The sequence below is a fragment of the Strix aluco genome, chromosome 3, assembly GCF_031877795.1.
Source record: "Strix aluco isolate bStrAlu1 chromosome 3, bStrAlu1.hap1, whole genome shotgun sequence".
NCBI classification, from domain to species: Eukaryota; Metazoa; Chordata; class Aves; order Strigiformes; family Strigidae; genus Strix; species Strix aluco.
In genome coordinates this window covers 34,631,598-34,644,588 of record NC_133933.1, presented here as the reverse complement: position 1 = coordinate 34,644,588, position 12,991 = coordinate 34,631,598, and the positions used below count along the sequence as shown (strand labels likewise).

General features: G+C 37.1%; 1 protein-coding gene across 3 annotated transcripts in view; it reads right to left on the bottom strand.

The window, feature by feature from the left end:
* Positions 1-12,991, bottom strand: part of PRKCE (protein kinase C epsilon) — a 298,350-nt gene that overhangs the window by 19,646 nt on the left and 265,713 nt on the right. For all 3 annotated transcript variants that reach the window (XM_074818060.1, XM_074818061.1, XM_074818062.1), the window contains exons 12-14: positions 11,315-11,453; positions 8,716-8,904; positions 3,498-3,644 (exon numbers count right to left, since the gene is read on the bottom strand). In XM_074818060.1, coding sequence (XP_074674161.1) covers positions 3,498-3,644; positions 8,716-8,904; positions 11,315-11,453 — 475 coding nt within the window. The remainder of the gene's footprint in view (positions 1-3,497; positions 3,645-8,715; positions 8,905-11,314; positions 11,454-12,991) is intronic.

Genomic DNA, 12,991 nt, shown 5'->3' with positions numbered 1-12,991 from the left:
AGAACTGAAGCAAGGTTTGTTTCCATGCTAGCACCTCCATGACCTCCCTTGGCAGATTATTCCATTCTCTGATGGGACCTCAGTGTTTGACCATTTTCCCTAATGTCTTTACTTGTTTAGTGTCCACGTTTTATACTGCCCAGAGCTCATTTGAATAGATCCTATGGTTTTTCTTTTTTTCGAAAGTGTGTATGATACAGTAATTATAAAATTTCCCCCCTTAGTCATCTTAACAGTTGGTCAGAAAATAGATGAATACCTGTGTAAATATATGCATTCTTGCATGAGCAAAATTTTGCATGTGCATGCAAAACTCAATTTGAATGCACAAATGACTATGTATGCATTGTATGCTTCTTTCCCTACACATATGTACACTCACATATCACATGCAAGAATGTCTATTTTCTGACTAATAATCTGGCCTCTCTTCTCACAACTGTTTTCACAGATCTAGGCTCTCCTGAACATAAGATTAAAAATATATCTTTTTAATCCCCTTTTGATATTACAAGTCTCTTTTAAATAGTCAACAGCCCTTTATCAATACTGAAAGAGGTTAAAAACCAGAAAACATTCAAAACACAGGTATTAGTTATGTTTTTTTCCATAGTTATTCCATAGCTATGGAACAGTTTCACTTGTTAATCAATAAATCTCAACGCTATACCCAGAACTGAATTTAGAGTGGAACTTTCTATCTAGATTTTGAAGTAGACTTTATTTCATTAGCAGTCACCTTCTTCCCTCTTTCCTTTATTTTTCAAAGTGAGTGCAACCTCTTCTAGTTTGGCAAGTATCCAAAATCATCTTTTCAGCATTTGAAATTTACTGCCCTAGATTCCTTTACCATTTCTGAAGTTGCATAATTAATAATTATATTTTATTTGTGTGATCTTTCTCTCCAGCCTATATATATATATATATCACACTTTACTCTCCAATTAATAAATTGTTCAATTTTAAGAGGACAAGTAAAAATTTCAGTGTGATCTTGCTCAAAGATTTCTACACAACAACAAAATCCAAACAATTGCAAAATTTATACAGCTGGTACAAAACAGCTGATGGATCATAAACACAGTGTAAAAATATAAGGTAAATCCTTTCTAAGTGTAGAAAAGTTATCAGTAAAAGTTGATAGCACCAGGTCACTGGGGAAGATATCTTAAGAGAGAGCAGACTGAGAACATGAAAATAATAGTGATGCCTGTAACACAGACTACATATTATCTGAATTCATCACCATAAAAAAAAAGAGTTCAGAAAAAAACAAGCATACAGAACTACTAGACTGCAGGAATCAAATTCGGTAGAATAAAGAAAGTTGGCATATACAATATGGAAACAAGTAGTATGAAAATCCAACATTATAGAAGCAGCCTGAAGAAAAATGAGAAAAGGTATAAAGATGTATAAAATCACCCTAATAATTATTAAAGAGCAAGCAGTTGTCTTGAAAATTATTCAAAGGACTACTCTGAAATAATCTGAAATCACTATTAAAACTGAAATATCCAACTAAAATACCATTAAAGAAAGCAGAACAGGGGAAAAGGAACAAAACAATGGGAATTAATAAAATAGGAATGGCTTTACAGTATAACAGCAGTGAAATAATTACCAAAAAGAGAAAGAAGCTGCACTGAGAAGGTAGAAGGTATTTATATCAGCAATAAATCAAAATATCTGACATACTAAATGCCTCCTGACTTTCAAGAAGGACTGCCACAGCAGGAATACTTACAAAAATAATAAAGGCCTTGTAAAGGGACTGTGCATCTCAATCATGAAAGGAAGACAGCCAATAAACAGACTAGATGTCAGGAAGCTGGGACTTATTAGATGCAGGCATAAAGTGAAAATTATTTTGGAATTGTGCATCCTGATTTGATAACTGTATTACCAAACCACTGATGAATACTGAGCAAAGCAACAAAAATTACTGTGAGATGAAAGGCCAAATACTTGTGAAAACAGGAAGAGAACCACACACACGCAGCTCAGCTAAACACCAACTAAGGCTGTCTGCAGCTATGTGAAGGCTGTGGAACCTGACTGGAAAGCAGTTAGTTACAGTATTAAATAGGCTTCAGATAGATACTAACAGGGTTAATTTGGGGTTTATACTTCCTGCAGCAGTGCAGAGACTTGTAAGTCAGCTCAGGCACTGGGCGCAACCTGGCCGCAACCTCCAGAGCAGAGCTGGGCAACAGGGTAAGTGAGCCAGCATGCCCATCTGGCTGCACCCTTTCCAGGAGAGGGGCTGGTTCAGGCATCCCTCTGCCTGTAGCTACTGCATTACAAGGTTTCCATTCTCCAAGAAATATATTAGGAAAAACTTCCCCATATGATAACACTGTATCTTACTATTACTCCTAGAAGGACATTCACAAGGGCTAACTTTCACTTACAGTTGTCAGTCCCTTGGGGCTCTTTCTGCATAGCTAGAGAGACAGACTTCTCCAAGAGTGGACTCAGAGGAGCTACCTCAGGCTCCTGTTCTGGATGGGCAGCCCCGCTTTCACCACCTACACAAGGAACTTGGGGAAATGCATCTCACTGGACTAAAAGTAAATGCATTAAATGTGACAGACAGCAATTCTGCAATGACAGGGGGGACTTTCTCACCTCTAAATTTAAGTTAGGGTTCAGTGTTGAGCCCAAAGTTTTGTTTTCTAAAAAATACCTTTGTAAACTATCTAAAAGAAACAAACAAGTACCTTGATCATATTTAGAGGCAAATCAAACATTGTAATTAGGAAAGTGCAAAGTCAAAAGATGCAAATCAATCTCAAAGGATTTATCATAAAATTATTCTCTTGTACTGTTCAAGCACAAAATTAACTGCACACATTCTCAGCTGAAAAGCTGACATTTGGTGAACTGTAAGTATTTTCATCCAGAGGAAGACAAGAATAAGTATTTTTGCTTGGCTTTTGTACTTTCTGCATGTGGGGCTGCTATTTACATTTTTTTACTTTAAAATAGAAATACTTCATCATTACCTAGGAAAATATAAGTATATAAATTTATCTAATCATGATGTATATTTCTTTCCCCGAGGAAGCTGTTTTTTTAAGTATCTTCAGTTAAAATATTATTAATCAGAAATCCTTTCCTCTGTCTTTCACTACAAAATCCAGTGACCATCGGCAACGCAGGACTGTAGCAGAGTTCACACAGAAAGTACAGACATATATACCCAACTGAAATAATATCTTCTGATCAAGGTGTCTTTAGGAATGCAGGAAAAAAAAAAAAAAGGGCCTCGAACCCTATTCATGGTTTGTGTGACTGAACATGCACATTTTCCTGTGCATCCTGACACTTACCTTCACAGAAACAATGACAAGGCAATCTTTTCAGCACGTTTTTTTTTATGTTACTATTCCAACACCCAAATGTTGCATCGAGTAATCTCATGTGTCAGAACAGACAACAACTAGAATTGTCAAACCAAGTTTTCTCTGAATGTTATGCAAGCTGCTACTTACAATCCGAGGTTTGAAGGGTGGCTTGATTTTCCTTTGTTCTAGAAGAACCCAGTCAATTTCCTTGAAAAACGGATGCTGCTTAATCGCGTCTTCCCCGTTTTGTGATGCCACACAGCCAAGTCGCTTATTTGGGTTTTTTGTCATGAACTATGGGGTGGGGGAGGGAAAGGAGGAAAAAGTTAAAACATGAATGGCAATGGCTGGAAACCATTTGCAGTTCAATTATGCATTACAATTCCTAAAGCTTAGTTTTTAGAGACAGTCCCCTTTCAGAAGGTTATTTTTTTCTGTAAGAGCAACAAGGATGCCCCTCCAAATTTCAGAGGTTCCAGCCAAACTAGAAGATTTAGAGACTCCGATGTGTAAGTTTCCTGCAGGAAGCTCTTTCAGTTGATTGCTGAGACCTCCCAATTTCATGTGGCTGGGAGTGCTACAGGAAGGGATTCTCTGTCACAGCATTTCTAGTTCCAGCTTTGGCCAAAAATACTAAAGGAAAGAAAGAAAATATTAAACCGTCCACAGACACTTCCAAATAGATGGTCAGGACAGCTCTTATTTTATCTTATTTGCTCTATCTATCTATCTATTAATTTGGGGGGTAGGGGCTACATATTATGCTTACTGTTGTTTGTTTTCTTTGGGTACGTAGGTTGCATAATGATATACTCCATTCAAGCAGACACATGAAAAGCCATAACCTCCTTACTCATTTCTAGGATTTTATTCTAATACAAGTAAGAACAGCAGCTGCAGCTATGTGAATTACAAGCATTCTGTCATACATTTCAGGAAATACATGGAGTGATCAGTACTAGCAGAAAGCTTCCCTTGAGAAACTCCATGACATAACTTGCACCTTCCCTTTCATCTTCAGTACAGTTAATAGCACCAACTATAACTAACTGGTCCCCTCTGGCATGGTAGTTTCTAAACTTCTCACTTTTAAACTCTTAACTATTCTTTTCAGCAAAAAGCTGTACAATCAGTGTAAGACACTGATACCAAATGATGCCAGCTGATAACATTTTTCCTGATTTTGCTCTGCTATTTCTTCCTTCTTTTATTAGCAATTGCTCTACTTATTTCCTAGTGCATGTGGACACCGAATTCTTGCAATTCAAGTAGCAACAAATGCTGTTCTTACAAACACACACACACTTATATTATAGAATTATCCAAGCTTTGCTACAACTTTATATTCAGCCATTATTATAACATTTTTGTAAATAAAAAAAGGTGTACAAATGAAACAAAATTTGATAATTGTTCAGTGCCTTTTTAACCTGGATACCACATAATACTATACATCTGTAGAAAAAAAAGCAACTTACAAAAAAATAAATCACTGTAATGCATACCCTTACTTTAGTACTCCAGTTATTAGATAAGTAGCTACTGAAGCCCTTAAGATGGTTTTAGATAGCTAGACCAACCATCCACAGGAGAATACCACTGCTATCATTTTAAAGATATAACATGGATCAGCGAGACAATTCTCTCTGCGGTTTCCCACATATATGCGCTGCTCCAAAGATGATCCTTCTCTTTGGTCTTGTGTTCAACTGCTCCGCAAGTTCTTTTGCAAGTGGACAAGTCATATCTAAACTACAGGCCATATTTTCTATGGGCAGGAGAAACAAAGGTTTTGAAGGGATTACTGTGCTTTGGTGAGGTCTCTTGGAAAACCACAAAATGCATTCCTACATTCCTCTGCTTTACTTCACCTCCAGGACTGGAGCTAGCAGGCCAGGAACCAGCAGCCACACATTTTGCAGAAACAGAACATGGAAACTACAGGATACGCTTTTTGTACCGTATAATCCAGGTATCAAAGAAGTAAAATCTGATCCTAGTATCTGCCATGCTCTATCTTTGTTTTAAGCCAGAGGCAGGGAAAACATCAGGACATGTCATTTTTAAGAAGCCCAGGACATGAAAATATGACTAGGTAGTGCAGTTTAGTACTGTACTTCACAAACTTCATGAAACTTGGAAATGCATGATGAAGGAAAACAAATTTTAAGAATGAATACTTAAAACAAACAAAATTATCATATGCAAAGATGATGCAATAATCTCAAACTTCTGAGGTGGCCATTTAATTCTATAAACTTCAGCCCCTGCAATAAATATTGGTTTTTTCACCTTATATTTCTGAAGCACAAGCTGACATTTATTCCCTGTTTATCAACAGCATCAACAATGATGCAACTGTGAGGGCAGAGACAGCTGTTAACTGTACTGTGTTGATGAGATGGTCGCGAGTGGAGCCGACAGCCATAGCCGTAAGTGTTGCCTTTTTATTTTCTTTTATTAAGGCAGGAGCCTCCTTTTATGAAAAATAAGCCTCTTAAGACCAGAGTTCCTACTGACTTAAACGACAACAGGACAAAAGTCTGTTGCTGAGACAGCAATGCAACTTGGGGCCTGAATCAAGGATCATCAGGCTCCCAAAATTTTGCTTCTTGAAATAAACGGCACAGCTTAGAAACAAAGTTCTGCTTCTGTATCCAGAAATCTGTGTCATTTGGGTACAAAGGGAACACACACAGTAGACACAACCTCTCTCCATCGCTTGCAAAGAAGCACAGAGCTAATTTCAATGAAGAATTGTTTTCCTTACCAGACAGGAAAGAATTTTAAATAGCAATTCCTGTCAATTCACAGAAAGAGGACTAATAAGATCTGTGGGATTTCATGGGATAAGCAACATGCTGCCTTGTAATGCTGAGCTGTAAAATTATCTTCGTGTTTTGTTGGAAATAACAGGAAAACTGTTTCTTCAGAAAATGAGAAAACATTGTTACTTAATACAAGAGAACGTCTTCTTATTAAACCTTCCTCACATGCTGTTTGGAGAAGTGTAAAAATACACAGTTTCTAAAGAATAAAACCCACGTCTCAAAGCACAATGCGAGGAAATGAAGTGTTCCAAACTTAATCCCTTGCTAGCATTCAACAGTAAAATACATAGACGCCTCTTTCTTTCCTCTGTTTTTCCTGTTCTTCATTTAACAGAATGTGGACAAGGATCAGATGAAAAGCACAAGTTTCAAACATGTTTCACACCATAGCTGCATAAGCAGCAGGTTGCTATATGTAAGGAAATGTTTTTTTTTTCTATAGTGCAAAGTGACACAGCACCATTAAATTCTATCAATTTATGCCAATGAAGACATCTTGCCTAATGAGGAATAATCTCTTATAATAGTGCAAATCTATTCAATGGATGCAACCTTTCTTTAAGGTTTATAATGACATTAAGGATTAACTTCAGACAGGAAGATGGATTACAGCAAAATATAAACTACCATGCCTACTATCAAAACATAGACCCAGGAAAACCGCCTCATGAAAATTTATAGTAAAGTCAGTTTTAAAAGAAATTAGAGTGTTTAACGCCCTTGCACTTACGTACAAAAATAGGTAGTTTACACCTGCAGCCCAATTCTGTGTCTGTATTTGTGAGTGGTTAATGAATGACATGGATAACATTAAGTTAGACATCTCACTACTTGCATCACAAACAAGATAACACAGTAAGACTCTGACTGCCAAATCTTTCTCCCTTTCCTCTGTAAAACAAACACCTTCTCCTAATACCCACAATGGCTCTTGCACTACATACTTAATCAAGGGTTATCAGTTAACTTTTCCCCTTCAATAAATGTTTCCACGATTCAGAACAGAAAGCTCAGTTAACACAGACTCACTGAAGGAGCCTGCGGTTGGCAAAGGAACAGATCTTACAGGTCGTGATACCAAAGCACTACAGAAAATCTCCTGGATTTCAGTGAAATTCAGATGCAGATATGAACATTGACAACAATCATTTCTCTACAATACACCAAAATAACCCCTGAACCCTGGATATCAAGCCTGAATTTTGCAGCTCAAGTCCATAGATTTTTTGCTGAAAATAACTGAAGAGTGTGAGAACAAAAAACAGAAGCATGAAAGTATCATGTCAGCTAAAAAAAAGTCATCAGAGAGGTATCTGGGGGGAGAAGGGAGAATATGTATAAAGGTCAGCTTTAATAAATCCTCCATGTTCTCACTACAGTGAATGGAGCAAAAGAGATACTCCACAAACAATTCAGAGAGGTGAACTTGGGACTTCTGATTTGAATCATCTGCTAGACCACCTCTTTCTCTCAGCCAGAAAAAGCCTGAAGATAAAGATCAAGATGACCATTTCTGTAGTATGTGCTACCTGTCCGATGGTGTTAAAATCAGAATTTGTTCAGGTTTTTCGTATCATTTCCAAATGTAACCCTGTATGAAGATCTCTGCATGACTTTACACTACCAGCTGCCCTCTTAATTGAAAGTCTCCCATATTCCAAATGCTGAAAGAAAAACAGAAGTAGAAAAGTAGAAAATTTCCACTTTCAAAGAAGGTGGAAAACTGGAATAAAAAACAAATTCTTTTCTTAAGCCAGAAATCCTTCTCAGGTTTTCAAACCATGTGGATTGACATACTGCTTCTGTTTTGTTTTGCTTTTTATTTTAGGATTATACTAGCACCGAAGAAAGAATTTATGACAGTGTCATGTTAATGAAGTAAACCTGACTTTAGAAAGGTAGTCTAGAAACTGAAGTTGCCCATTGGCACATTTTGACTGATTAAAAAAATTGTGGCATTTGGTGACACATGTTTCTGCAAGTCACTACTCATGTTGAAAAACACCAAACAGAGCAGAAAAAATTACACTAGAGTAAGACTGCTTATCAGAGTGCTATTGAAACTATAAAATAGAACTTGCAGCTGTAAATAAAGGGCTTTCAACCAATCTTGATGATAGAGGAAGAAAGGCAGAAGGACAGGAAATTCTGTAAGTAGGTTAAATAAAAACATTGTTTCTTTAATTACGTAGTGCTTCCCTCACTCTAATGAACATGCGGCATATAAAGTGTCAAAGTGATAGCACAGTTCTAGTTGGTTGAGTTTTCCCTGAAACATGAATCTGTGGTACACAGATTTACACAGTGTACAACTGCGTGGAATACAAACATTCTGTTCCTTTCCCACAAGCGGTGTAATTTATCCCAGGCCCCATTATCCTAACAGTGGCACTCTGAACTGTGCTTGAACTCCCAGCGGTGACTGCTCTCAACAACTTTCGGCAAATTCAATTTTAATCAAGGAAAAAAAAAAAACCCACAACGTTAAAAAAACCCATGAAGAGGAGGAGGAAAGCAAGTAATGGAAGACTCACTGCTTTTAAAATGCTGACGGCTTCTTTACTGAGCCAGACTGGATACAATACATCATCATGAAGGATGGATTCAAAGAGATCATCTTCATTGTCAGCTTCAAAGGGAGGTTGCCCCGCCATCATTTCGTACATGAGAACACCCAGAGCCCACCAGTCTACTGATGGGCCATATTCTAACTCCTGAAGGATCTAGTATAGAAAAAGAGATTGGATTGAATAAACAAATTAGACAATACTCTTGGCTGCACATTTGCTCTTTCCACATGATACACCACTTTTTTCCCCCAGTGCCTGGGTAGGACTAAATCCCACATTGATTTTGGTAACAACAGACATGGTTTCTTACTCATGCAATTTGCACTACCACAGCTAAGTGTCAATGCATAGTTGTTCTCAGAAGTACTGACTGAGTTTATCAGTCCCCTGAGTAAAAGTATGCTCGTGAGCAAAAAAGCTGTATATCCTTCCAAACTGTTTAAAGCAGGTCACGCTATAGGGGGAAAAAAGATCACATATACAAAACAGATTGGTGGAAAATGTGAAACATTTCCTTGTCTCTATCTTGAACAAAACAAACTGACCCAGCTTGTAATGCTGCACAGAGATCATCTGAGAGATTTATTCTAGTCCTTTAGATAGGGCTGAAGGAAGCCAAAAGCATTTTTTGTTCAAGTTCTTTTTACAGCATTAAAACACTGTACAATACATGGCTGTAGGACTCACTTTAATTGCCCTTGCTTTCAGAAAAACTGGCTACAACTTTTCATGTGGCACAAGTTCAACCTTGTAGCAAATACCTTTAGTGGGGAGTAGTAAGTTAGCATGATGGAGTTTTGTTTTACTAATTGGTGTTATGGAACTAGTGTTGTACAAAAACCAAGTTTAATTCTTGGTCCCTCTTCACTGAAAAGAAGCTCGTAGTTTGGCTGCAATGTTTCAGCATGACAGGGGACTGGGGAAAGTAGAGCGGGTGACTGCTTAAGGTGAAGCTGACTGCCTTAAAATGAGTTGGAATGGCAACAACTCCACCGCCTCCTTAAACAATACTAGAGTTACAGTGAGAAGCCTTGTGGTGAACTGTGTGAGCTTAGTCCTGTATTTGGGAATAATGACCAACATAAAACCAAATTCAATCTTAACATAAAAGCAGAAACGAGTTTAACATTTGAATACAGAAGTCTGGATCTCAACTGGATTCTTATTTGAATGGATATGACATTTTATAGACATTAATTACAGAAAATGACAGTCTTCAAAAGTGTACTTTTCAAGTGCTCTGGGCACTCTTTGGAACTCAGATATTGCTAAAGAAAAGGAAATAGAAACATACCACCATGATGCAAGAGAAAGAGAAGCAGGAGATAAACTTCTGCAATTAAGATGACAAAATGAAAGCCTGAGTTACTGACTTCAGTGTGAGCAAGATTTCATGTAAAAGTTCCTGGAACCTTATTATTGCTTTGTTTTCAGTAATAATTTCCAAAGAATTTGCCAAAGGAGTCAATTAGTATACTGAATCAGAAAAGAATTCATACAAAACCAAAACCATCACACCTGTATTTATTTTCTTTTAACGCCAGAATACTTTTAAAACTCTGTAAGACACACATTTATATTACAATAGTTTAAAGATGATTCTCACCTTACCAGTTGTCTACCAAAGCTTGACAGCCATGAACACTAATACATATTTCTAATTTATTGTCTCTAACAAATAATAAACTAACATTTTTCCCTGCTGCAAATTTATGGTTGATGAAGGACAAGCCAATGACACTTTTACATTAAATCAGCACACTGATTCATCACTGATTCTTCATCAGAAAGATGCACAGCTTGCTAACTAAACTGAGTAGAAGAAGTCTGCCTAGCAGACTAACTGTACAACATCGATTAATTTTAGGCACTTGGAAATGCATCCCATAATATTAAAATTTAGGATATGTAAAACCTGCATGATTCTCAGCCATTTCTTTTATCCAATGAATGCTTTGAAATCACTTTGGATGTTGCCAACTGATATGCAGCATCCATGTGAAAAGTTTCTACTTTTCTATACAAGTCCATACTTTCTGTTCATCCATATAACAAGAACCACAAACACAGTATCTTTCACTCACTGATACTTTAAAGAAAGGGAAAAAATTATATTCCCAGAACGACCCTACACAAAATGACACCAAACATATGGTCACTTCCACATGAACATGCCCTTCTAAGTCTCATGAAAAATTAAAAACATTTTTAGAACTACTAAAGACCAGTGTGGGCAGTACTCAGTTGCATCTACCAACTTAAAGGCTGGTAAGTGCCTTCACAATGATGCTGAGTCAGAAATGAGCATATGGAGAATAATACTGTTAAGGTCAGGAAACAAATATTAAAAAAACCATGCTTTGTCACTTCTATCAACATGCAATACTGCTTGTGAGCACGAGAGTAACCAATTTCTGCAAGATTACCCAGGCAAAACTACAGCAGAGTCCAGTCACTGCATCTTCTACAGTTTTCATCTACATGTGAAAAGTGTCTGAAATTACAGATGTAACAGTCTGATGAATGATAATATCTGTATTCTTAGCGCAGTGCAAAAAAATACCTCTGGAGCTATATAGTCAGGTGTGCCACAAAAGGTTGTGGTGGTCACTCCATTCAGAATCCCTTCTTTGCACATCCCAAAATCAGCCAGTTTACAGTGGCCTTCTGCGTCCAGAAGAATATTGTCCAGTTTCAGGTCCCTGAAATAAAAAGGCCCAAAATTAAATCAACTCTCAATTTTTGATCATGTGCTCTTGAATTTCATCATAAACTACAGAATATGACAAATAGATGGTTTCACAGACATGACTGAGAAACTATCCTTCACACATATGCATGAAAAGTTGGTAGCAGTCACTAAACAGGCCTAGTTAAAGGCAATAAGGAAGGAGGCATTGACAAGCATTTTGCAGGACCAGGCCTTTACTCTCTCTTTAGCTGCCTGACAGCACAGCTGTAATCAAGACAGGATCAAAAACATTTGGAAAAGATCTGTCTCTTGTTTGTTACAAATCTAACATTCTGTGTATGTGAAAGAGGGCAACAATGTCTAGTGAAGCCATTCTCCATTTTTGCATTAGCACACAGTAAGGAGTACCAATTTATCCATACTCTATCATATGGGTTGAATTAATAGGTACTTTCAAATCTGGATTATTTTGAATTGGATTCTTAATGTATACTAGCAATTCAGATTGCAACGAGCAGGATGAAAAACAACGCTCTCATCCTTGGGAGCATTATTTTCTGCAGTTTAAACCTGCTCAAAAACAATCTCACAGGAATATTTTGCATTCATTGTTAAACAACACATCTTAGCAGCTGTCTCTGATCACTTGTCGTACAAATGTCTTTGTGTCAAAACCACACAATTCTTTGGTTATTAAATTGGGTGAGGTCAAAAACAGGTTGAGAAAGCGATATCCACCTTTCCTGTCTTGCCGTCTGCACATTTTCTAAATATACCATTGATGGTTATTGCATGTTCCAACACAATGGATGCTAGGTACCATTTAACTTGCCACTTGCCTTAGACTAAACTACAAAAGAATCTGGTAAGTCAGTGCATAAAAGAACCCTCACTTTCATGAAAAAACCTCACAATTAAAAACATTTTATCATGTATAATAATAAAACAAACATAAAACAAAAGACAAAACCCCCCACTTATATTGTATGGACCATTTAATTTTTATACTTCTGTCTAGGCTTTAGGTACCTCTGCCGTGTATTAAAAATACACAGTAGTAAATGAAAGCATTGTATGTATGAATGCATCCAGAGGTGAGAATCAAAAGTGGAACACATGTCCTTAGGTGACTTTGTGGACACTTTCTGATCAGAACTTTTTTCCTAGAATAATTAGAGAAATTTCCATAGATGGAATTGATGAAAAAAAGTGTATGTAGTCAAGTTCTAAATCAGATAGAGGAATAAAATCCCATGCCAGCCTCTGCAAACAAATTTCACCTCAAAAGCCCATGAAAAGATACAGGTTTTTTTCAAAAATCCTTTATGCCAACAAATTCCACCTGAGTGAGGCATGAAAAGTCCTTACCTTACTCTGAGGATTTCTTTCAGAGAAATATCTCCCTATCAGACCCCAGACTTTAGAATCACAGGCACCATAATATGGTGGAAGCATTCACACACATTAAATGATTAATCAACCCTTCCAAGGCTGTGTTATGTTAAGATTTCTTGTGGACATGTCCAAGGCTACAGTATGCTGGGATTT